The sequence below is a fragment of the Salmo salar genome, chromosome 10 (assembly GCF_965601325.2).
Source record: "Salmo salar chromosome 10, fSalSal1, whole genome shotgun sequence".
Classification (NCBI taxonomy): Eukaryota; Metazoa; Chordata; class Actinopteri; order Salmoniformes; family Salmonidae; genus Salmo; species Salmo salar.
The window spans coordinates 83,627,916-83,654,004 of NC_138300.1; the positions used below are offsets into that span (position 1 = coordinate 83,627,916).

General features: G+C 43.2%; 1 protein-coding gene across 1 annotated transcript in view; it reads left to right on the forward strand.

The window, feature by feature from the left end:
• The first annotated feature begins 4,425 nt into the window (after positions 1–4,425).
• The window catches only part of LOC106560972 (protein kinase C-binding protein NELL2-like), a 108,821-nt gene continuing 87,157 nt past the window's right edge, over positions 4,426–26,089 (forward strand). The window contains exons 1-5 of the mRNA XM_014124461.3: positions 4,426–4,789; positions 5,100–5,228; positions 18,272–18,422; positions 22,902–23,075; positions 24,038–24,134. Coding sequence (XP_013979936.1) covers positions 4,741–4,789; positions 5,100–5,228; positions 18,272–18,422; positions 22,902–23,075; positions 24,038–24,134 — 600 coding nt within the window. The 5' untranslated portion in view covers positions 4,426–4,740. The remainder of the gene's footprint in view (positions 4,790–5,099; positions 5,229–18,271; positions 18,423–22,901; positions 23,076–24,037; positions 24,135–26,089) is intronic.

Here is a 26,089-nt window from a genome sequence, read left to right on the forward strand (position 1 = left end):
AAAGCAGCATTGTTTAAGGTGGCTAGTGATACATTACATCAGGATGGCAAGATGCAGTAGATGGTGTAGAGTACAGTATATTCATATGAAATTAGTAATGTAGGTTATGAACACATTATATAAATTGGCATTGTTTAAAGTGGCTAGTGATACATCTAATTACATCAAGATGACAAGATGCAGTAGATGGTATGGCGTAGAGTATATACATATGAGATGAATAATGTATGTTACGTAAACATTATCTAATATAAATAATATAAAGTGGCAAGTGATAAATTGATTACATCAATTTTCCCATTATTAAAGTGGCTTGAGTTGAGTCAATATGTTGGCAGCAGCCACTCAATGTTAGTGATGGCTGTTTAACAGTCTGATGGCCTTGAGATAGAAGCTGTTTTTCAGTCTCTCGGTTCCAGCTTTGATGCACCTGTACTGACCTCGCCTTCTGGATGTTAGCGGGGTGAACAGGCAGTGGCTTGGGTGGTTGCTGTCCTTGATGATCTTTTTGGCCTTCCTGTGACATCGGGTGGTGTAGGTGTCCTGGAGGGCAGGTAGTTTGCACCCGGTGATGCGTTGTGCAGACCTCACTACCCTCTGGAGAGCCTTCCGGTTATGGGCGGAGCAGCTGCCGTACCAGGCGGTGATACAGCCCGACAGGATGCTCTCGATTGTGCATCTGTAAAAGTTAGTGAGTGTTTTTGGTGACAAGCCGAATTTCTTCAGCCTCCTGAGGTTGAAGAGGCGCTGCTGCGCCTTCTTCACCACGCTGTCTGTGTGGGTGGACCATTTCAGTTTGTCCGTGATGTGTACGCCGAGGAACTTAAAACTCTCCACCCTCTCCACTACTGTCCCGTCAATGTAGATAGGGGGCTGCTCCCTCTGCTGTTTCCTAAAGTCCACGATCATCTCTTTTGTTTTGTTGACATTGCGAGGTTATTTTCCTGACACCACACTCCGAGGGCCTTCACCTCCTCCCTGTAGGCCGTCTCGTCGTTGTTGGTAATCAAGCCTACCACTGTAGTGTCGTCTGCAAACTTGATGATTGAGTTGGATGCGTGCATAGCCACGCAGTCGTGGGTGAACAGGGAGTACAGAAGAGGGCTGAGTACTCACCCTTGTGGGGACACAGTGTTGAGGATCAGCGGGGTGGAGATGTTGTTACCTACCCTCACCACCTGGGAGCGGCCCGTCAGGAAGTCCAGGACCCAGTTGCACAGGGCGGGGTCGAGACCCAGGGTACTATGGTGTTAAATGCTGAGCTGTAATCGATGAACAGCATTCTTACATAGGTCTTCCTCTTGTCCAGATGGGTTAGGGCAGTGTGCAGTGTGATGGCGATTGCGTCGTTTGTGGACCTACTGGGTCGGTAAGCAAATTGGAGTGGGTCTAGGGTGTCAGGTAGGGTGGAGGTGATATGGTCCTTGACTAGTCTCTCAAAGCACTTCATGATGACGGAAATGAGTGCTACAGGGCGGTAGTCATTAAGCTCAGTTACCGTAGATTTCTTAGGAACAGGAACAATGGTGGCCCTCTTGAAGCATGTGGGGACAGCAGACTGGGATAAGGATTGATTGAATATGTCTGTAAACACAGCAGCCAGCTGGTCTGCGCATGCTCTGATGATGCGGCCGGGGATGCCGTCTGGGCCTGCAGCCTTGCGAGGGTTGACACGTTTTAATGTTTTACTCAAGTTGGCTGCAGTGAAGGAGAGTCCGCAGGTTTTGGTAGGGGGCCGTGTTAGTGGCACTGTATTGTCCTCAAAGCGAGCAAAAAACTTGTTTAGTCTGTCTGGGAGCAAGGCAACGTGATGCGCGACGGGGCTGATTTTTCTTTTGTAGTCCGTGATTGACTGTAGACCCTGCCACATACCTCTCGTCTCTGAGCCGTTGAATTTCGACTCCACTTTGTCTCTGTACTGATGCTTAGCTTGTTTGATTGCCTTGCGGAGGGAATAGCTACACTGTTTATATTCGGAAAGGTTTTTCACTTTGCCCTGATTAAAAGCAGTGGTTCGTGAGTTCAGTTTTGCACGAATGCTGCCATCAATCCACGGTTTCTGGTTGGGGAATGTTTTAATAGATGCTGTTGGTACGACATCACCGATGCACTTGTTAATGAACTCGCACACCGAGTTAACGTATTCGTCAATGTTGTTGTTCGCAGCAATGCGGAACATATCCCAGTCCACGTGATCGAAGCAATCTTGAAGTGTGGAATCCGATTGGTCGGACCAGCGTTGAACAGACCTGAGGGCGGGAGCTTCATGTTTTAGCTTCTTTCTATAGGCGGGGAGCAACAAAGTGTAGTCGTGGTCAGCTTTTCCAAAGGGAGGGCGGGGGAGGGCCTTATATGTGTCACGGAAGTTAGAATAACAGTGGTCTAGGGTTTTGCCCGCCCTGGTAGCACAACCGATATGCTGATAGAATTTTGGGAGCCTTGTTTTCAGATTAGCCTTGTTAAAATCCCCGCCTACAATAAATATAGCCTCAGGATATGCGGTTTCCAGTTTACATAGAGTCCAATGAAGTTCTTTCAGGGCCGTCGATGTGTCTACTGGGGGGGGGGGGGGGGATATACACGGCTGTGATTATGATCGAAGAGAATTCTCTTGGTAGATAATGCGGTCGGCATTTGATAGTGAGGAATTCTAAGTCAGGTGAACAAAATGACTTGAGTTCCTGTATGTTGTTACGATCACACCACGTCTCGTTAATCATAAGGCATACACCCCTCCCTTCTTCTTACCAGAGAGATGCTTGTTTATGTCGGCGCGATGCGTGAAGAAACCAGGTGGCTGTACCGACTCAGATAGCGTGTCTCGAGTGATCCGTGTTTCGGTGAAACAAAGAACGTTACAGTCTCGGATGTCTCTCTGGAATGCTACCCTTGCTCAGATTTCGTCTACCTTGTTGTCAAGAGACTGGACATTGGCGAGTAGTATGCTCAGGAGCGGTGCGCGATGTGCTCGTCTACGGAGCCTGACCAGAAGACGGCTGGGATCCGATCCATTGTCCTGGGTGGTGGGCCAAACAGAGGATCCGCTTCGGGAATGTCGTATTTCTGGTCGTAATGTTGGTAAGTTAACATTGCTCCTATATCCAATAGTTCCTCCCGACTGTATGTAGTTAAACCTAAGATTACCTGGGGTAACAATGTAAGAAATAACACATAAAAAAGCAAAATACTGCATAGTTTCCTAGGAAAGGCGAAGCGAGGCGGCCATCTTTGTCGGCGCCGGAAGTAGTATATTTGTGTTCTTCTTTCACTGTCATTTAGGTCATTATTCTGGAGTCACTACACTGTTGCTGAGCCATCCACAGTTCTATCTCATCACAGCCATTGAACTCGGTAACATCGCTGAGGAGTTTCCTTCCTCTCCTGCAGCTCTGTTCAGAAGCATGACTGTATCTTTGAGGCGTCTGGGTGGTTTAATACATAATGCACAGCATAATTATTAACTAGACCATGTTTAAATATATATTTAATGTCTGATTTGTTTTTGTTACCCATCTACCAATTACTGCCCTAGGCTTTTTGAATCTGTGCTTGAAATTCAATACTTGATGACTGAGGGATCTTACAGAGGAAGGGTTATTCATTTAAAAATAATGTCAACCCCTATTATTTCACAAAGAGTGAGTTCATGTAACTTTTTATGTCATTTGTTACGGAAAACATATTCCACTTTCACATTGGAGTATGTTGTGTCTATTGTTAAAAAAACAAATGACACAGACAATTTAATCCCACTTTGTAACACAATAAAATGTGAAGAAATCCAACATTTCTGAATACTTTTGCAAGGCACTGTATTTACTGGCACAGCTCTCTGTATACTAAGTGTTTCATATTGCGATTGCTCCCATGGAGGAGAAAGAGATAAGTGGTATCAACACATTTGTGGAACACAAAGCATCTGTGGTGGTCTATGAAAATTATCAACAGATTCCTGTCAGAGCCAAGCATTCCACTTTTCCACACGATGATGGGCCACGTGAGAAACTACAGTAACTTGGGAAAACAAGGTTTGAGTGGATTGATGGAGGAATCAACACACACCAAGTATCCTCGAGATCCAAGTCATGTATTTAAAGGGTCTATCCGCAGTTGAAACAATAACAATGCGACATCCCCTCCACTTTTTTTGGTAAAAAACGGAAGTATAGGGCTGGAGAAATGTAACCACCATCATAGACAGAGCATTAGATACAAGGACTAACTATCCATGATATAAAAATTACAATTTTACCTATGTGTTGAGGCTATACAGTGTTTGTTTGGTGTTCTTCTTAATGTTTTGTATACTCAGTGAATAACAACTACAGTATTTCAGTGCGCGTTTGGGATTATCAAGGCATTTTCAGCCAAGACCACAAGGGGGTTTATTGATCCATTCGCTTCGTTCTGCTTTCCTTCACACCCTGAAAACGGGTACCCTCTCTCTCCTCTCCTCTGTCGCACTCGTGCAGACTGCTGAACAGAGGAGCGTTTCAGGGACTGGGAAGATTGCTTTGTTACAACCTCTATTGCCTAGCCACCTGTGTCGCCGACTGACCGATGCCAGTAGTATAACATACCTGTATAAGGTAGCTCGCACTGAATGGAATAATATCTCTTGGTGATCCGGTTTTCACAAATGTGGGATTTGTAAAAGGCTACTGAGCTGTTGTGACATCGTTGGATTGAACAGTACTGCCTCTTGGAAGTGGACAAAACATGGACTAATTTTGATTCACAATGGGATTAAAACTATTTCTTGTGCTCAGTTTGTTCTGCGTCACCTCAGGTAGGACACACATTTGCCATTGACCATAATGTCTCGTAGCTAGTTAATGTCAACGACTTGAGACACCCACTTTACAACATACATGATTGTAAGCTATCATCAAACTGGGTTGTCATTGTCGTGTAATTTAGTATTTCTCCTATCCACTTTCAGCTATTATTAAAAATTGCAGTTGTAAATGTCAGATATATTTCTGAACACTTAGATGCGCATCTACCCAGCATCAATAACCTTTCAGGACAGGTCACTGAATATGCTATGAATTTTGTCCTTCATGCGTAGCCTATTGTGTTGTGTTTCTATCAATAAGTTTTAGGTTTCGGGGTTGATCCTGCTCTACGCATCAACGTGTTCGATGAATTGACGCTTGGAGAGGGTTTTGATGGAGTTAATCAAGTCCAGGGCTTTCACAGCGAGTCTCGGGCGTTCCACTTTCAAGGTAAGATGCTACCATGAAGACACCTAATATGCTGTGTTGGGCTGAAGGAGACAGGGCAACAATGATTGATTGAAGTTTTTTCTTCATAAGAATGAAGTCCAAACTCATCAAACATGGTAAGGGAAAATACTTGTTTTGTACTATATAATATTAGATTGACTAATGGTAAATGGGCGTTGATGCTCTTAGAAGCTCTCATATAGAAGGAAACCATTCAATTTATGCATCTTCTCCACAATACAACCTGTTTGCACAACCATCTCTTTTGACATACAGTAGCGTTATGTTGTCATTGTCTCTTTGAGTGAGGCCAGGGGCCCAGGATGCCACCTGCCCATAACAAAGGCAATGATTCCCATAATAGAGAGGGGTGGGGGGGTGACACAGATCGGGGCAGACACAGACATGCAAATAATGATGGAAAGACGGCATAATGAGATTAGTCAGCAACAACACCCCGTGCTCGTGGAGATGTATGGAGCGTGGATGACGGTGAATTGGCCACTCTATGGACCCAAGTCAGACTGGTCCTTCAATGATCCCCCAGTGTCTGAAGTATATTTGATTATATTTGATTTGATTAGGGGTTGTCTAGTCTGAACCTGTATTAGTTTGTCAGAGATAGGAGCCATTAGTAAGAATATCACTAGAAGCAATCTCCATGTTTGTCCCGTCTTAACATGCTAGTCTTGATCATCTGACTGGCAACGTGGTGGTGTATTGGACAGAGAAATGCCGTTTGTCACAGGAGTTCTGCTGGTGTCGCGCTCTAGTTGTAGGTTTTACTGCTCTTCCCTCGCACCTTTTAAAATATCACTAAATAATACATCATTTTAAATTAGGGTAATTCCATTTGAATTCAATCACTTTTTGACAGCACCTCTTTTGTTTCAAACGAAACCTTCCATACACATTTGGCCATTGTAGAAGTGCTAAGAAAGTGACTTTTTGGACCTGAATGCCCAAACATTTAAGATGTAAAGGTACACAAAGTTGACCCATTTTGCATATCCCACCATAGCATGAGACATCCATGTCTTCATCAATGGAAAATATAAACTGTTGCGATTGATATAATTTAAAAGCCACAAACAGGGTTGTCAAGCTAAAATAAAAATGATCATCCTTTAACGCTAATTATCTAAAAACGCACCAACTCCCATTGTTTTCATATTCACGTATGTTGTAATTTAGACCCTGTTTTACATCATCGAAGGTTTTTGTGTTGTGTCTGCCCTCGGTTGAGACAAAACATGCTCTTGTGTCGTATTTTGGCTGATAAATGTACTAAAATGGGAATACATTTGAAATGTCAACTTTCAAGTGGTACCACAAAGATGATTGTAGATCCACACATCAGAGAATGTTGACTTGAATGGGAATATCTGTTGTTTTAAATTACACTGTCAATCCCCCAGTAGATAATAGAATATACATGACCATTTAAATTGACATTCGATGGTGGCTGGACCTGCTGTCATATTGGTGGTCGTAATTAGAAGTTAGAGTACAATTTCAGTCAAATCTACATTTCAATGGTGTACCAGCTAAATTTCTGTAGTCTGAAGGGATAGGTGAAATATGTTTCTATGATTGAAATGACATCCAACCTGTCTTCAAGAGCATGTTGTGTCTCAGCTGATGGCGGGCACAACACAGAAACCTCAGGGGATGTGAAATAGGGTCTAAGCTACAACAACAACAAAAAATTTTAAATGTTATTTTTTATAAAAAAACTTTTTTTTCAAGAAATAATCAAATCGTTTGACAACACTTTTTTAAAGCTTTTAAATGTCATCAAACACAGCCATTTATATTTTCCAGTGACAAAAACATGTATGGTGGGGAATGCATAATGGGTCAACATTGAACACCTTTATCTTCTGAATGTTTTGGCATTCGGGTCCAAAAAGTCCCTTTCTGACCACTTCTTCCATGTGCAAACATATATGGAAAGAATTCCTTAAATCAAAAGGAATTCTGTCAAAAAATGATTGAATTCAAATGGATTCACCCATAGGTTTTTCCATGGTAAAGTTCTCTGGAGAAGAATATCAACCCGTACACATTAACAGATAAATCTCTATGCATCCAGATCAATGCCTACAAAATGTGGAGTTCTGCCTTCAAACGGAACATTTGGCATCTTATAGCTCATCAGCCAATACTAAAGTGATGAACATTGATGTTATAGGAATACCTCATTTCCAAATCCTTCTACTACACATACCTCATGTCTATCCTCTCATTTAAATCTACTGCTTTGTAGCCCTGCCCAGCAGGTCATGGCTAGAAGGGATCCAGCCTTTGTCAAATTAACATCAGATTTGACTTTTCGTAGCAGGTTAGGATAAATTATTCATCACGTTAGGAGAATTAAGGTAGCAGGTTAGGAGAATTAGGTTAAGCTTAGGAAAAGGGTTAATTTGACAAAAGCTGTATGTATCCCTTCTAACCATGACCCTGCCAGCACATTTATGCATAGTGCCTCAACGTCTGCAGCTAGAGCCCCTTCTCCTCTTTGTAATGTCCCATCCTCTACTATGCCACCCTCTCTCCTCCAGTTCGCCATTGGTGTCACAAAATAGAAACATGACTCAGACTCCCCCGTACATTCTTCAGTGTGCCTCTGTCAATACAGCCCTTATTTCTCTGGAGTACCTTTGAGCAGAGTTTAAGCACATTCAATTACCCACCCAGCAGAAAGGAAAACGCTGTGTTATTTATCGCTGCTTCTGCCTGCTGACATCATTCATTTAGGATGTCTCTGTTAAGTAAGTGATGCTGGGTGGAGGCGCGGTGCGGAGCGGCAGCCAAACCTTCTGGCCTCTGTAGTGTAGTCTCTGGATATAGAGCTGTCTGTCTGATTGGGGTTGATAGACTGTAATCCAGATGTGTGGCTCTGGCTCGGCTAACATGGCTGCATGGGGTCATTCCGACGCTCATTAGAAACCAATCTGAATGTATACAGGGCTGTGGCTGCCTGTTTCTCTGCCTGCATGCCCATGGGGGTGGCTGGTATCTCTAGGAGGCGGGCGAAGGCAAGGAGAGGATTCTGGAGGTGGTGAAAGAGGGGAGGAAGATAGGGAATGTTTGTGTGTGTGTGCTAGCTTGCATGCACGTGTGTGTGTGTGTGTGTGTGAGAGAGAGAGAGAGAGAGGAGGGAGGTGGGGATTGCATTTTAGAACAACCCCCCCCCCCCCCCCCCCTGCAGCAGATTGTCTTTGAAGGTATATGTCAACTGTACAGCAAAGCCACAGTTCAGATAGAGAGGCATGCCTCGGGGACTGGTATGATAGAGCTGGAGGAAGGAATGCCCCTGGCTATATCAGTCGCACCTAATTGGGATAGGTGGCACCCTGTAGAAGGAACTTCGTTCATCCTATGTTTTGGTTGCAAACAAGACATCTTCATGATTAAAATAGGTTTCAGCGTAGATCCCTCTGTGGTACATACGAAGCACACCCACAAACAGCACTGAACTCCTATCAGACACAGTCTTACTACAGTAACTGATGCTGGAAAAACAGCTTGCCATGGTCACGACAGTAAGCGGTCAGTGAGCGGTGTCCTATCCACACAGCTGCATGCGCGTGAACCCAGAGCCCTGCGTGCCGTGTGTTGCTTTTGTGTCACCAGCCAGCCAGAGCTGTGTCAGAGAGGCATTAGTTCTTGTGGGATGGAAGAGACTCATTTATTATAGAGCAGCGCTCCCTGTGTGTGTGTGTGTGTGTGTGTCTCTCTGTGTGTGTGTGTGTGTGTGTGTGTGTGTGTGTGTGTGTGTGTGTGTGTGTGTGTGTGTGTGTGTGTGTGGTGTGTGTGTGTGTGTGTGTGTGTGTGTGTGTGTGTGTGTCTACCAACCAAACAGGAGGCATCTAATAGTCTAACCTCTGGGGCTACAGACAGCTATTCCGGCAGAAACACAGCATTCCCATCTGACTGTTTCTATGTGGAAGGACTTGTGACAGTAACTTGACCCACAAATCAAGGTGTTTTTAGCCCTGTCAAGCCAACCTGATCCTTTGTTCCAGAAGTGCTGATGGTGGTTGGGGGTTATTTCTGTCACCTCCGGGCCACCATACACCATACATTTACATAGATAAAGGACTGGTGGCTGGCTGACACCAGCTCAAAGACTCTGAATGTCAGACAGTCAGTGGCTGGCGGACTGACGGCAGTGCAGAGTCGATCAGAGAGTTTTGGAGACAGTGCTGCCCCAGCAGTCCTGGAGGTGCCCTTGGCTCAGTTTAGTGTTTGTTCCAGTAGAGCGGACACACAGTAGAGGGATAGACCATCCTCCGAATGCAGATTGCCTGATCCGGCCGGAGCCGGTATTGGATTATTCAGTTAGAAGCTGTAGGCTAGCCAAAAGGGGGGTAATGGAGGGTTTGGAGTTGCTGTTGAGTTTATCATTACTGTTATCTCCCAAAAGAGACGTTCTCGCTTCCAACCCTCCCACGCAGATACCTCAGCCTCACCTCCAATGTTTAAAACAAAGAGTGTTTGGGGAAAAGTCTGTCATTTTCTAACTGGCGGTGTTACGCAATGTTGAGTGAGGCAGGAATGTATTTATCGGCTATCTGTGGTATATTTCCTTATTTGTTCTCTTTGTTTGGGGATTTTCATATGTTTGGACTGACTGATCCCACTTGGTCATTCTGTGCTAAACATATTTTATGCATGGTTCAATTTTGGAGTTGTTTTGTTCCAGTGGTCCACTTGATAAAGTAAACACTATCCTCATTATTTAGATCAAAACATCGCTGTGATTAGGGATGCACCAATTTTTACATTTTTGGCCGATACCGATATCCGATATTTTCCTTGCCAAAAAAACACAATTCTAATAACCAATATTTCAAATTTTTGCATCTTTTTAAGCATTCTAGTACAGTTTAATAGTTAACAAACCCGCACATGGACGCAGCGATCTAAGGCACTGCATCTCAGTGCAAGAAGCGTCACTACAGTCTCTGGTTCGAATCCAGGTTGTATCACATCCGGCCGTGATTGGGAGTCCCATAGGGCGGCGCACAATTGGCCCAGCGTCGTCCGGGTTTGGCCGTCATTGTAAAGAAGAATTTGTTCTTAACTGACTTGCCTAGTTAAGTAAAGGTTACACACACACCACACTGACCAAAATGTTATTTTGTTGGCTTTTACGTATGTCCCCATTACCAGTAAAACATAATCAAAACCTATTTCTTTCACTTACTTGCTGTGCTGTTTGTTTGTTCATTTGTTCAGTCATTTCATTCTCAACCAGGATTTCATCATACATGTCAAGCAGTGAAGTTTCAACCGTGGCCTCTCTTCCTCTGTGAGCACAGTCACTGTGTCCGTTTTCATCTTTTCCAGCTGTGTATGTAAGATTTCACGTAACTCATCTTTCTTGTCTGCATCGAAGTAGCGGTCCTTGTACCTAGCATGGTGGTGACACAGTAAAAAGGCTCAGAGAGAATGCCACCAAATCGCTTGTTCACAGCCTCGAGTACTTTTATAAGTTTTAACCCCACGGTCTGTGTTGGCAGTTTTGTTGAGCAGGCGTTACAATGCCATGACAGAGGGTATCACGTCTGCTGCAGTTGATTAGCTTATTTCTCCAGTCAGTTGTTCAAATGGCGCTAGGGGTGTGTTCATGTTTCCAAGTTTCAAACATGTTCTCAAATGCCATTGAAATGGCAGCAGCGGTATGAGAACCAGCACATTCTTGAGCATGCAATACAGCTTTCCTCAGTACGAAATCCTTCTCGACCCACTGTGCTGTCAGACTCAGCATGCTCATGGGGCTGACATCGCTGGCCCAAATGTCAGTCGTGAAGCTAATAGCAGTGACGCTCATAGCAAGTAGCTCATTGATGTGCGTTTCAACAATACTGTAACTCCGGTAGGGCAACATCTAAAAAATAGTGTGTACCGGGGCTCGACCAGTCGGCGAAAGCCAACATCATCCACGACAGAGGACGGTTGATTGTCAAGGGCAATGAATTCCATTATCTTGGAGTTAATGGATTTCGCCTTTAAGTTGTCTCGCTGAAATGTTCTTACTCTTTGAAATGACTGCTCGACTTCAACTATTTAGTTGTTGGAAGTGTGTGCTTAATATTTTTCTGCTTTTCTATTTTTCTTCAGTGTAGCGCTGTATATTCGTGGCGTCATTACGTCATCTACTTACGTTAAAAAGGTATGCACGTCAGCTTAGACATCGGTTTTGCACATCTGCGTTAAACTAGACATCGGGCCGATGCCGATATTTTTAGCTAATATTGTCCGATTCCGATGTGCTCACCGATATATTGTGCATCCCTAACTGTGGTCTTTAACTTGCTATTATTGTTGGACTCTGTTCTGGTTAAAGTCAGGCACAACCTTTATGGAATGATTTAAAAAAAAATCTATATTATCTATGTAATCTATAGATGTTACCCATCCCTGTACAGTGTACACTTAAGGGGTCACAGTATATGGTGTACATGTGTACGGCGTAGGAGTTCATTCTGAAAATACTGGAAGATATGGGAGCAGTTAGAAAGGATTGTGTGATAGTTAGGCCAGGTTTGGAACTTTAAAGGCACCTGTTCCAAATGGTACACCTATGAACCATTGATTAGATTGGCATTACCCCCCCATGCGTTTCTAAATAGTTAACCAAATAGCTACCCGGACTATCAGCATTGACCCCTTTTGCACCAACTCTTTGTACTCATCACTTATGCTGCTGCTACTGTTTATTATCTGTCCTGTTGCCTAGTCACTTTACCCCTACCTATATGTACGTATCAACCTCACGTACCCCTGCAGATTGACTCAGTACTGGTACTCTGTGTATATAGCCAAGTTATCATTATTCATTGTGTATATATTCCTTGTGTTATTATCTTTCTATTATTTAAAAATAATTCTCTCTGCATTTTTGGGAAGGGCACAAACTTGGAGTTCAGACTGATAAAAAAAGTAGCATTACTCAGTTACAGATTAGAGTCAATCACCTGGTGTGAAACCATTAAAGCTGTATACATTCTGCAGATAAGATTAGTGTGCTGGCTAGGCTACCACAAAGCTCTGCTTCCCAGGAACCTCTCTGAGCCTGATGCTTTGAACTTCTCACTCTGTCAATGTATTTCTTGATGCCTGAAAAGGAGTGTTTTTTCCCTTAATTAATCTGTGTCCGTTAGTTCAATGATAGCATTGAAAGCGATGCCGATGTGAGATAAGGTATGACATGGATGTTCCTTTCCAGGCTATTTAATGTCTGTTTTGCCCATGTTAGAGTGGTCATTAAAAGCAGGTGGTCGCCCCATGCAGGCGCCTGCCAATACCTAATCGACTGATGGCTTCTGATGGCTCCTGCCTTGCAGTGCAGTGCATGGGGATGGGGCCTAGGGTATTGATTTGGCAGAGAGCGGGGGAATCTGGCCCTTTCATCCACTCCTCTTTCATGTGGAGGGTTTTTGGGAGGGTTACTGGTAGGGTACTGTCTGGGGCTAATCTTATGCCCTGAGTGAGCAGCACCGACGCAGGGGTCCTATCTCTATGCTTTTGATGCGGGCGTCTCCAAACACAGCCGTGCTCATCAGTAAGTCTGAGAGAGGGGTCCATCTAGCTCCCTAAAGCCCCACCCTACCCCATCCTCCCAACCAGTCCCTCCCCCAATTTGACACTCCCCACCCCCCATGGGAAAGCAGGCTGTGTTCTTAAGAGGAGAGGTTACCACCAAATCACAGGCTGATGGCTTGCTGTGGATCCCCGGGCTCAGTCCCAAGACCCCTCGGCCCAAACGGTCCCCTGCCTCACCTTCATTCTGCCCCTCCATTGTGCCTGGGATTGAGATATCAGTGTGGTCCCCTTGTCTTGGCCAGTCACACCCGCCATGCTGAGGTCTGGCACATTAATGACTAGCACAGCACCGTACCATCTGCGGGCCGGAGCCTTTTGCTTGGGTTCAGTTTTGTTTTTCAAGTCTGACAAATGGCTCATTGTATTTCTGTTGTAGGGAAAACGTCACTAAACCATTATAAGTCACCCTATTTGATCTGTAATTACGATTCAATGAGGTAGTCCACTAAGTCACCTCAAAGCATTAATAATTTCCCCCAATGTCCTACATTATTATGAAGAGTGGCCACTTAGATTTAATTATTCATTCAGAGGCTTTCTGTTGCTACCGTCAGGTTACTGCTGGGCAGACTAATCTGGTACATGTCACCGTTGCATCTGTCCCACCTCAGCCAATGACACTTTAATGACACCAGCTGTGGTGAGAGGATGCAGTCTAGCGTTGCATCTGTCTAGAGGACCTAAAAACCAGACAACCTTTTTTGTTGTTGACAGAAACGACTCAAAACATGGCCTCCCCATGGAGTAGCCTAGCCAGCATCTGTCAGATGCTAATGCTAGCAGCACACGTTACACTCCTTCCCCGAAGACTGTATAACGTGTGTGTCTCCTATCACACGCATCGTCGACTACTCTACATGCTCTCCCTGCACAGTGCCAGGCTTCATCGTGGCCTTGGTAGTGTTTGCAGGTTGCATTGTGTTAATTGTCTACTCCCACCAGCTGGAAGTTAAATGTTTATGCGCTGAGGAGAGGAGAGGCAGCGATGCTAGCTTAGCTTCCCGTAGTGCTAAAGAATGCCATCCTGCATGCGTCCCCTGGCTGGGAGTGAATCCTTTGATGTGATCGCTTCTGAGAAATGTCATAATTTATTGATGCTTCCATTAAAGTAGCATAGACGTCTGGGTAGAGTCAGGGGAGAGGGTGGCATACTGGTGGGACTGGAGAACTGAAGACTAGCTACATAAGACAAGCTGGGCTACACAGAGATCTGAAAATAATATAATATGTAATATACTGTGTATATATACAGTACCAGTCAAAGGTTTGGACACACTTACTCATTCAAGGGTTTATTTTTACTATTTTCTACATTATCAAAAAATAGTGCAGACATCAAAACTATGAAATAACACATATGGAATCATGTAGTAACCAAAAAAATTGTTAAACAAATCAAAATAGATTTTAGATTCTTCAAAGTAGTCACCCTTTGCCTTCATGAAAGCTTTGCACACTCTTGGCATTCTCTGAACCAGCTTCACCTGGAAAGCTTTTCCAACAGTCTTGAAGGAGTTCCCACATATGCTGAGCACTTGTTGGCTGCTTTTCTTCATTCTGCGGTCAATCTCATCCCAAACCATCTCAATTGGGTTGAGGTCGGGTGATTGTGGAGGCCAGGTCATCTGATGCAGCACTCCATCACTCTCCTTCTTGGTCAAATAGCCCTTACACAGCCTGGAGGTGTGTTGGGTCATTGTCCTGTTGAAAAACAAATGATAGTCCCACTAAGTGTAAACCAGATGGGATGGTGTATTGCTGCAGAATACTGTGGTAGCCATGCAGATCACCATGCACAATGCCAAGCGTCTGCTGGAGTGGTGTAAAGCTCGCCGCCATTGGATTCTGTTGCAGTCAAAATGCGTTCTCTGGAGTGATGAATCACACTTCACCATCTGGCAGTCCGACAGACAAATCTATGTTTGGCAGATGCCAGGAGAACGCTACCTGCCCCAATCCTTAGAGCCAACTGTAAAGTTTGGTGGATGAGGAATCATGGTCTGGGGCTAATGCTACAGCATACAATGACATTCTCGACGATTCTGGGCTTCCAAATTTGTGGCAACAGTTTGGGGAAGGCCCTTACCTGTTTCAGCATGACAATGCCCCTGTGAACAAAGCAAGGTCCGTACAGAAATGGTTTGTTGAGATCGGTGTAGAAGAACTTGACTGGCCTGCACAGAGCTCTGACCTCAACCCCATAAAACACATTTGGTATGAATTGGAACGCCGACTGCAAGCCAGGCCTAATCACCCAACATCAGTGCCTGCAGCAAGTCCCTGCAGCAATGTTCCAACATCTAGTGGAAAGCCTTCCCAGAAGAGTGGAGGCTGTTATAGCAGCAAAGGGGAAACCATCTCCATATTAATGCCCATGATTTTGGAATGAGATATTCGACGAGCAGGTGTCCACATACTCTTGGTCATGTATGTATGTGTGTGTGTATATATATATATATATATATATATATATATATAAGGGAACACTTAAACAACACATCCTAGATCTGAATGAAAGAAATAATCTTATTAAATACTTTTTTCTTTACATAGTTGAATGTGCTGACAACAAAATCACACAAAAATAATCAATGGAAATCCAATTTATCAACCCATGGAGGACTGGATTTGGAGTCACACTCAAAATTAAATAGGAAAACCACACTACAGGCTGATCCAACTTTGATGTAATGTCCTTAAAACAAGTGAAAATTAGGCTCAGTAGTGTGTATGGCCTCCACGTGCCTGTATGACCTCCCTACAACGCCTGGGCATGCTCCTGATGAGGTGGCGGATGGTCTCCTGAGGGATCTCCTCCCAGACCTGGACTAAAGCATCTGCCACCTCCTGGACAGTCTGCGGTGCAACGTGGCGTTGGTGGATGGAGCGAGACATGATGTCCCAGATGTGCTCAATTGGATTCAGGTCTGGGCCAGTCCATAGCATCAATGCCTTCCTCTTGCAGGAACTGCTGACACACTCCAGCCACATGAGGTCTAGCATTGTCTTGCATTAGGAGGAACCCAGGGCCAACTGCACCAGCATATGGTCTCACAAGGGGTCTGAGGATCTCATCTCTGTACCTGATGGCAGTCAGGCTACCTCTGGCGAGCACATGGAGGGCTGTGCGGCCCCCCAAAGAAATGCCACCCCACACCATGACTGACCCACCACCAAACCGGTCATGCTGGAGGATGTTGCAGGCAGCAGAACGTTCTCCACGGCGTCTCCAGGATCTGTCACGTCTGTCACGTGCTCAGTGTGAACATGCTTTCATCTGTGAAGAGCACAGGGCGCCAGTGGCGAATTTGCCAATCTTGGTGTTCTCTGGCAAATGCCAAACGTCCTACACGGTGTTGGGCTGTAAGCACAACCCCCACCTGTGGACGTCGGGCCCTCATACAACTCTCATGGAGTCTGTTTCTGACCGTTTGAGCAGACACATGCACATTTGTGGCCTGCTGGAGGTCATTTTGCAGGGCTCTGGCAGTGCTTCTCCTGCTCCTCCTTGCACAAAGGCGGAGGTAGCGGTCCTGCTGCTGGATTGTTGCCCTCCTACGGCCTCCTCCACGTCTCCTGATGTACTGGCCTGTCTCCTGGTAGGGCCTCCATGCTCTGGACACTACGCTGACAGACGCAGCAAACCTTCTTGCCACAGCTCGCATTGATGTGCCATCCTGGATGAGCTGCACTACCTGAGCCACTTGTGTGGGTTGTAGACTCCGTCTCATGCTACCACTAGAGTGAAAGCACCGCCAGCATTCAAAAGTGACCAAAACATCAGCCAGGAAGCATAGGAACTGAGAAGTGGTCTGTGGTCCCCACCTGCAGAACCACTCCTTTATTGGGGGTGTCTTGCTAATTGCCTATAATTTCCACCTGTTGTCTATTCCATTTGCACAACAGCATGTGAAATTTATTGTCAATCAGTGTTGCTTCCTAAGTGGACAGTTTGATTTCCCAGAAGTGTGATTGACTTGGAGTTACATTGTGTTGTTTATGTGTTCCCTTTATTTTTTTGAGCAGTATATAAGTTTGCATTTCACAGGAAATTTCCTTCAACAACCGGGTGACCAGATTAAGAGCCTACATCTGAGCAAAGAATATTCATGATTGCTCAACCGTAATGCTATCTCAGTTATGTCTATTATTTCTGGCATAATGTGTATTAATGACAGCGAGAGCCGTGTTACTGTCACTGAAACTTTACATAAAGACAGTAGGATGCAGGAAAATAAAACAAACAACAAACAATTCACGATGCCTCAGTTGTTGGTACAGACAGGCAAAAGAAACAATCCACTCTTGGAATTACAGCAGAACACAGCTGGCTATTTCAGCTCCTCAAAACCTCTGATCAATCTCCGACAGGCAGCTTCAGAGCTGCACCTTTGGATTGCAGCTTTATCTGCCAGCCGAGACAAATCGATAGAAAGCTGCAAGACATGGAAGTGAAGAAGAAGAACGCAGCGGCTCTGTGTTATATATATATATATATATATATATATATACATACATGTATATACAAACATATATACAGTATGTATGTGTCCACCACACAGAGACGCTGCGTTCTTCTTCTCTTCCATGTCTTACAATATAAGTGAATAATAAGAAGAAGAAGAACGCAGCGGCTCTGTGTTATTTATATATATATTTGTCTCGGCTGGCAGATAAAGCTGCAATCCAAAGGTGCAGCTCTGAAGCTGCCTGACGGAGATTGATCAGAGGTTTTGAGGAGCTGAAATAGCCAGCTGTGTTCTGCTGTAATTCCAAGAGTGGATTGTTTCTTTTGCCTGTCTGTACCAACAACTGAGGCATCGTGAATTGTTTGTTGTTTGTTTTATTTTCCTGCATCCTACTGTCTTTATGTAAAGTTTCAGTGACAGTAACACGGCTCTCGCTGTCATTAATACACATTATGCCAGAAATAATAGACATAACTGAGATAGCATTACGGTTGAGCAATCATGAATATTCTTTGCTCAGATGTAGGCTCTTAATCTGGTCACCCTATTGTTGCAGGAAATGCAAACTTATAGTGTATTCAGGGTTTAAAAAGGCTTCTAAAGTTTGTAATTTCCACTTCCAGAATTGATTTGCCCTAACCAAAAATGCATCTACCCCTACAAAAATGTCCATGAATTATAATCCACACAATAATTCACATTTCCTGTTGCTGCAGAATAGTTTTCCTGCTGTGGGAGAAACTGGTCAAATTTAAGTTCCTGCATCTGTATGTAACATGCAATGAGGTAATAATACCAAGGATAACCAACATCTGCAACAATGATAGATAACCTCTAATGAATGGAAACACATTGAATTGAAATGCGTAGATGAATAATGCTAATGTATTTGAATTCTCATGTGCTACTACAATATTGTCTTTTTAATGACCAAACTGCCACTTGTTCTTTTCCCAGGTTCATCCAGGGAGGTGAAGGCCCCTGATGATGTGTCTGCGCGGATGCTCCAGAAGCTGAGGGGCCGGACTGAGTTCACCGTGCTGGTCACCCTGAAACAGGAGCACCTAAACTCTGGGGTCATCCTCTCTATCCACCACTCTGAACAGAGGTACGGCCAGAGTCCTTACAATACTTACTGAATACAATGCTGGAGTCCTCACAATACACACCGAACACAATGTCAGAGACCTCACAAAACACACTGATCAGAGTATGAATGGCTCACCTTTGCAGTGAAGTCCTTCTTAAAATATGGGAGTGTCATTTGTGTGTAGAATGTGTTGAGGGTACATACAGTATTTTTGTGTTTTTGTGTAACTGATACACACACACACACACAACATGTTAATTTGTTTAAATGTATGTACCTTTTAAAGTATTTTGTCTTTAATGTATTTTCCGTTATGTGTCGGACCCCGGTAAGACCAGCTGTCGCTATTGCCGTTGGCTAATGGGGATCCTAATAAATAAATTAAACAAATTAAAATACTGACTTGATACCTGCAGCACTGACAGACCAGACTTAACAATTCTGTACAGACAAAGCAAATGACCCTGTACGGCACAATCTCATTTTATTCCTAGTGCAGCACTAAACCAAACACAGGCCCATTGTGGTTGTGAACAGAAAGGTGATGAGCCTCTCTCCTCTTCCCGGTTAGTTAGCATGCTGATCTGTTTTCCATTAGCTAGCTGTGCAGCCAGCAGATCAGACTGGTAATCAGAATGCCACATAATGTGTTGATTGAACTGTGTACATTAAAGTCAGCGCAAAGTAAAGACCTCGCTGCAATGTTAATGACTTTCCCGAGCTCTGATAAGCCCAGCCAGGCTGTGTGTTCACTGCACGCTACAGGCTCGCTTCACTGTTTCATTTGGTTTAGAAATGGTTTGCTGAGTGATCCCGGCAGGCAGAGTTACTGGATTTGTGCAGCTGGTATATTGTGCATGGCTGGGGCAGAATAACTCGTTATATCGGTTTGTAGATAAATCAACTCCAGTTCCTCTTCAGTACAGTTCCTCTTCTGAGTGGTTGTTTTTCTTTTGAATAATACTTTGAAGCGAGTAGCTCCAAAGAAATCTCTGTCTTTAAAGCCAGAGCTGATGACTCTTTATTGGCAACTCTGGCAGCTCTTTCTATTAGTGTCACTTCATATAGGGAATCTCTATGGACTAGATAGATGGAAGGCAGGGCTTTCCTGAAATACCAACATACCCCTGTCCCCATGAGTTTACTCCTCTCACTCACATCACATGGTTGTACTAGTGTTGTCTGGTGTTGTGTCTCACTGAAGCTCTCATTAACAGCCATAGAGTAGCATTAAGCTTGCATATATTCCTGGGATTGAATGTTGAAAGGGTTATCAGACCTAGAGAGACCATGATTCTTTGAAACAGGGTGAGGCATTTATATTTCACCATGGGGTGAGTGAGGTGAGAGATCTACTTTACTGAAAGGATTCGGATTCTGGGAATGAAGAGGAACTGTTCAGCTGTCTGTAGAACTATGGGTGTGATCGGTCCTCTATTGTACTGCCTTTTACCTCTGTTAGTGATGTTGAATTGGGTAGAATGGGATGTGTGTGTGTGCGCGCGCATAGCAATTCCTCTCTCCATATTCCATCTGCTCATTATTCCTGGTTCCACACAAGACAAACTCAAAGTTCCAGTCAAAAGTTTGGCAACATACACATTCAAGGGTTTTTCATTATTTTTACTATTTTCAACAATAACAAATATGGAATCACGTAATAACCAAAAAAGTGTTAAACAAATCGAAATATGTTTTATATTTGAGATTATATTGAGATATTTAGATCATTATCCCGTTGAGAAACAAATTATAGTCCCACTAAGCACAAAAGAGTTGAGATGGCGTATCGCTGCAGAATACTGTGGTAGCCATGCTGGTTAAGTGTGCCTTGAATTCGAAATAACACAGACAGTGTCACCAGCAAAGCACCATCACACCTTCTCCTCCGGTGGGAACCACACATGCGGAGATCATCCGTTCACCTACTCTGCGTCTCACAAAGACGCAGCAGTTGGAACCAAAAATCTCAAATTTGGACTCATCAGACCAAAGGACCTATTTCCACCGGTCTAATGTCTACTGCTCGTGTTTCTTGGCCCAAGCAAGTCTATTATTTTTATTGGTGTGCTTTAGTAGTGGTTTCTTTGCAGCAATTTAACCATGGGGCGGCAGCGTAGCCTAGTGGTTAGAGTGTTGGACTAGTAACCGAAAGGTTGCAAGTTCAAATCCCTGAGCTGACAAGGTACAAATCTGTTATTCTGCCCCTGAACAAGGTAGTTAACCCACTAGGCTGTCATTGAAAATAAGAATTTGTTCTTAAGTGACTTGCCTAGTTAAATAAAGGTAAAGTGAAGGCCTGATTCATACAGTTTCTTCTGAACAGTTGCTTTTGATGTGTCTGTTACTTGAACTCTGTGAAGCATTAATTTGGGCTGCAATCTGAGGTGTAGTTAACTCTAATGAACTTATCCTCTGCAGCAGAGAGAACTCTGAGTCTTCCTTTCCTGTGGTGGTCCTCATGAGAGCCAGTTTCATCATAGCACTTGTTGAGTTTTGCGACTGTACTTGAAGAAACTTTCAAAGTATTTAAAATTTTCCGGATTGACTGACCTTCATGTCTTAACTTCTATGGACTAGGTGGGACGCTTGCGTCCCAGTCAACAGCCAGTGGAATCGCGTGGCGTGAAATACAAATACCTCAAAAATGCTATAACTTCAATTTCTCAAACATATGACTATTTTACACCATTTTAAAGACAAGACTCTCGTTAATCTAACCACATTGTCCGATTTCAAAAAGGCTTTACAGCGAAAGCAAAACATTAGATTATGTCAGGAGAGTACCCTGCCAAAAATAATCACACAGCCATTTTCAAAGCAAACATATGTCACAAAAACCAAAACCACAGCTAAATGCAGCACTAACCTTTGATGATCTTCATCAGATGACACTCCTAGGACATTATGTTATACAATACATGCATGTTTTGTTCAATCAAGTTCATATTTATATCAAAAAACAGCTTTTTACATTAGCATGTGATGTTCAGAACTAGCATACCCACTGAAAACTTCCTGTGAATTTACTAAATTACTCATGATAAACATTCACAAAATACATAACAATTATTTTAAGAATTATAGATGCAAAACTACTTTATGCAATCGTGGTGTCAGATTTTAAAATAGCTTTTCGGCGAAAGCACATTTTGCAATATTCTGAGTACATAGCTCGGCCATCACGGCTAGCTATTTTGACACCCACCAAGTTTGGGACTCACTAAACTCAGAATTACTATTAGAAATATTGGATTACCTTTGTTGTTCTTCGTCAGAATGCACTCCCAGGACTTCTACTTCAACAACAAATGTTGTTTTGGTTCCAAATAATCCATAGTTATATTCAAATAGCTCCGTTTTGTTCGTGCGTTCAGGTCACTATCCGAAGGGTGACGCGCAAGCGCATTTCGTGACAAAGAATTTCAAAATATTCCATTACCATACTTAGAAGCATGTCAAACGCTGTTTAAAATCAATTTTTATGCAATTTTTCCCGTAAAATAGCGCTAATATTCCAACCGGGCACCGTTGTATTCATTCAAAGGCTGAAAGAAAAAAATGGAGAATTCTCGTGAACGCGCATCTCAGTCTCACTGTCCCCAGGCTGACCACTCACAAACTCTGCTGCTGTTCTTTGCCCAGAGACAGCAGACACCACATTCCACGTTCTGGCGGCTTTAGAGAGCCAATGGGAGCCTTAGAAAGTGTCACTTTACAGCACAGATGCTGTATTTTCGATAAAGATGCAACAGAAGGACAACAAATTGTCAGACAGGGCACTTCCTGTATGGAATCTTCTCAGGTTTTGGCCTGCCATATGAGTTCTGTTATACTCACAGACACCATTCAAACAGTTTTAGAAACTTTAGAGTGTTTTCTATCCAAATCTACTAATTATATGCATATTCTAGTTTCTGGGCAAGAGTAGTAACCAGATTAAATCGTGTACGTTTTTTATCCGGCCGTGCAAATACTGTCCCCTAGCCCCAACAGGTTAAGTAATGATGAATTGCTCATTTGAGCTGTTCTTTCCATCATATGGACTTGGTCTTTTTACCAAATAGGTCAATCTTCTGTATACCACCCCTACCTTGTCACAACACAACTGATTGGCTCAAACGCATTGAGGAAAGAAAATGAACTTTTAACAAGGCACACCTGTTAATTGAAATGCATTCCAGGTGACTACCTCATGAAGCTGGTTGAGAGAATGCCAAGAGTGTGCAAAGCTGTCATCAAGGCAAAGGGTGGCAACTTTGAAGAATCTCAAATATTAAATATAATTTGATTTGTTTAACACTTTTTTGGTTACTACATGATTCCATATGTGTTATTTCATAGTTTTGTTGTCTTCACTATTATTCTACAGTGTAGAAAATAGTAAAAATAAAGAAAAACCCTTGAATGAATAGTTGTGTCCAAACTTTTGGACTGGTACTGTATGTCTAAATCAATTCCTTTCTCCGTCCATATTCTGTCTGCTTGTCCATTCAGGTTCCTGGAGTTGGAGAGCAGTGGGCAACGCAGTGAGGTGCGTCTCCACTACCGCACCAAGGGTCAGCAGGCCCACACCGAGGTGTTTCCCTACAGCCTGGCAGACGGACAGTGGCACAAGGTCTCTGTGGCAGTCAGCGCCTCCCACATCATATTGCACGTCGACTGTAACAGGTACGCTTCATGAACAGTGCCATAATAATGAAACTAATCAGGTTTAATTTATTCCAGTATATCGTATTCATTCATTGTCCGTTTAGGATTTTTACTTTACCTTCTATAACAATATTTTAATGTTTGATTTGTTTGCAATAAATAATTCCTTAATGACTCAAACAAATTATGGAAAACATCAGTTTTTATCGTTGTAAAAAAACTGCTAAGCTAAGAACTGCTAGCTAACTTTTTAGCACAACAAGTCAACAACTTCGGGAGGGCAAGCTTACAAAATAGATCCAGAGAAATCCGACTATTCCTAGAGGCGAAAGTAAAAACGGCAAGCTGAGTCAGTCAAAGAGGAGAAGCATTCGTCTCATAAAGGAAACGTTTGTTTAATGAAATAGAGCCATACTAAGACAAAAGAAACATGACACAATGTGTAAATGATAACAAATTAGTACACGATATTTAGACATTCATGAAAATTCTGGAACTGAATTCTGAAATTGAACAAGAGGCTACAAAATAGGATTTTGATTCCTATGCAACGTTCTACTAATAGGAATACTTCACTGTTAGTTTTGTCCTTTTATTCTTTTTGTTTGAACAGTAAAGCAGTCAGCATGGAGAAAGGCTAATAAAACCACTTAGAATTTCTTTGTTGCCATGCACTACCCATAAAGCATATTTAGAACGTGTATTATTCAGAAACATCAAATATGGTCAAAAATGTGAAAGATTCTGTGATACGATATTTTGGCCATATCGCCCAGCCCTGAAGCTAAGTAGTGAGTAAGATGACAGAACAGGGTATTTTTTAGTGTTAGGGGCATTATTACTATTCAATTTATTCAAATATTGTTTTAGTGGTAGTAGTATTAGAAGGGGTGGTGTAGTTGGCAGTTATGTTTTATGATTAGCGGTAATCATGTTTTGCCGACCCTCTGTGTTGTTTTGACCTGTTTCTGTCTTTGTAGGATCTATGAGAGGGTGGTGGAGATCCCGTTCATGGACATACCTGATGACGCAACTTTCTGGCTGGGACAGAGGAACAGCGCCCATGGCTTCTTCAAGGTAAATATGACATGTTTTGTAAAGCTGAAAACTCTTCACGGTGGCTTATGTTTGATGGTGCGTCATAAACGGTGATGATGCTGCTTGATAAATTATTCAAATCATTGAGGAGAAAATTAAGCGCGTTGGCTCATGGACCTTGTTTTCCCACAATCCACGTACTCCCCACCCCATTCCCATCCTTGGTTGTTTAACCATTGACTTTATTTATCAAGTCTGGGAATTTAATTGGTCACATTTCTCAAGTTTGCCAATGTAAATGTTACATTCTTTCTCTCCCCTCCCTCATATTAAGAATGAATTGACATGCTTGTCCCATATATTGTGTCCCCCCTTGTTTACTGCTGCTGTGCATAGCCGGCGTAATTATTCCAGAAACACTGATTTGCTAGAAATCGGTAAAAGCCTTTGGAATGGACCGTGCTCACTAAACATGCCCCATTGTTTATCAGACTTGAAGATGTATCGCCCCTCACACAGGTTTAATCCTCCCAGGAACATCCTTCCCACAGGGATAAGTTAGAGTATATTGTCCTCTCATCTGCTTTTAACCACACTGGTGGTGCTTTATGCCTGCTGTCGGGACAAACTGATCACCAGAATGTGTGTCTGTGTGTGTGTGTGTGTGTGTGTGTGTGTGTGTGTGTGTGTGTGTGTGTGTGTGTGTGTGTGTGTGTGTGTGTGTGTGTGTGTGTGTGTGTGTGTGTGTGTGTGTGTGTGTGTGTGTGTGTGTGTCTGTGTACGTATTGTGTCTGTGTATAGATACGACTGCCTCTTTGTGTATCGGTCTGTGTGTGTGTGTGTGTGTCGCTTCTGGCTGTTGCGTTTCCTCAGCGTTAATTGGCAGATGAAAGAAGACTTGGAGGTCACCCACTAGTCTTGTTGTGTGCCCACCACACCTTTCCCTCCCTGATTAGTGCTGGGAAAGGAAAGCCACATCTCTTCTAACGAAAAACCCCTTAATTAACATATCAGACACTCTCTCTTTGTCTCTGTTTGTATAAGGGTTTAGAGGAAGCAACAACAAAAAAAGTTGCTTCCATAACAGAAATGGATGATACCCATTCAGCAGTTCAATATTATAGCATCCTATATACACTGAGTATACCAAACATTAGGAACACCTTCCTAATATTGAGTTGCGCCCCCCCATGACATTAATAAGGGATCATAGCTGTCAACTGGATTCACTGGACTTGTCATGGAAAGAGCAGGTGTTCTTAATGTTTTGTACACTACAGACAGTACATAATATACCAAGATGTGTAGAAATCCTTAAGATGACTCACAATTGATGACCACTTAAGTTGCACTTAGATCAGGCTACGTCTGGAAAGCAGCTCATTTTGACAGTAGTCATATGCTCAATAACATTTCACACGTCATGCCTAGATTCATCAGGGATACGTACATGCGTTATCTTCCCTAGTCTGACGGTTTTTCAGCCTTCCACTGAGTCAGAGTCTAAATTACCGGGAGATGGAAACATGTTTAACGAAACACGACTCATACCTGCTTCCATCTGACCTGATGTTGCCATGAGGAATCAGCGAATTGGGTTCTTTCGATTTGAATTTATGGCCAGTAAATTGAAGTAGCAAGACAATTTAAAAAAACAATTTCTCATAAGTTGCGCGGCTCCAAAGAATCCACTCAAGGAATGGAAGGGGCCAGGTTTCCATGGTTACCGAGTGTCTGGATGTGCGGTTCGGCCACAGGACGAAAGGCTATCAAATTAAGAGACCTATGAATCAAATTGAAACTGTATCTCATAGTTATGCTTATCAAAGGGAATCAGGAGAAAACAGAAATTGCTATTACATTCATGACTCCCGTATCATTGGTTCACTTTGCATCCAATTTCAGTCCAATTATCTCACCACACAGACTGTACCAGTCCAGAGAACACATAACTCAGAATAAAGTTGTCAGACTGCCTCCCCGATATTGAAACA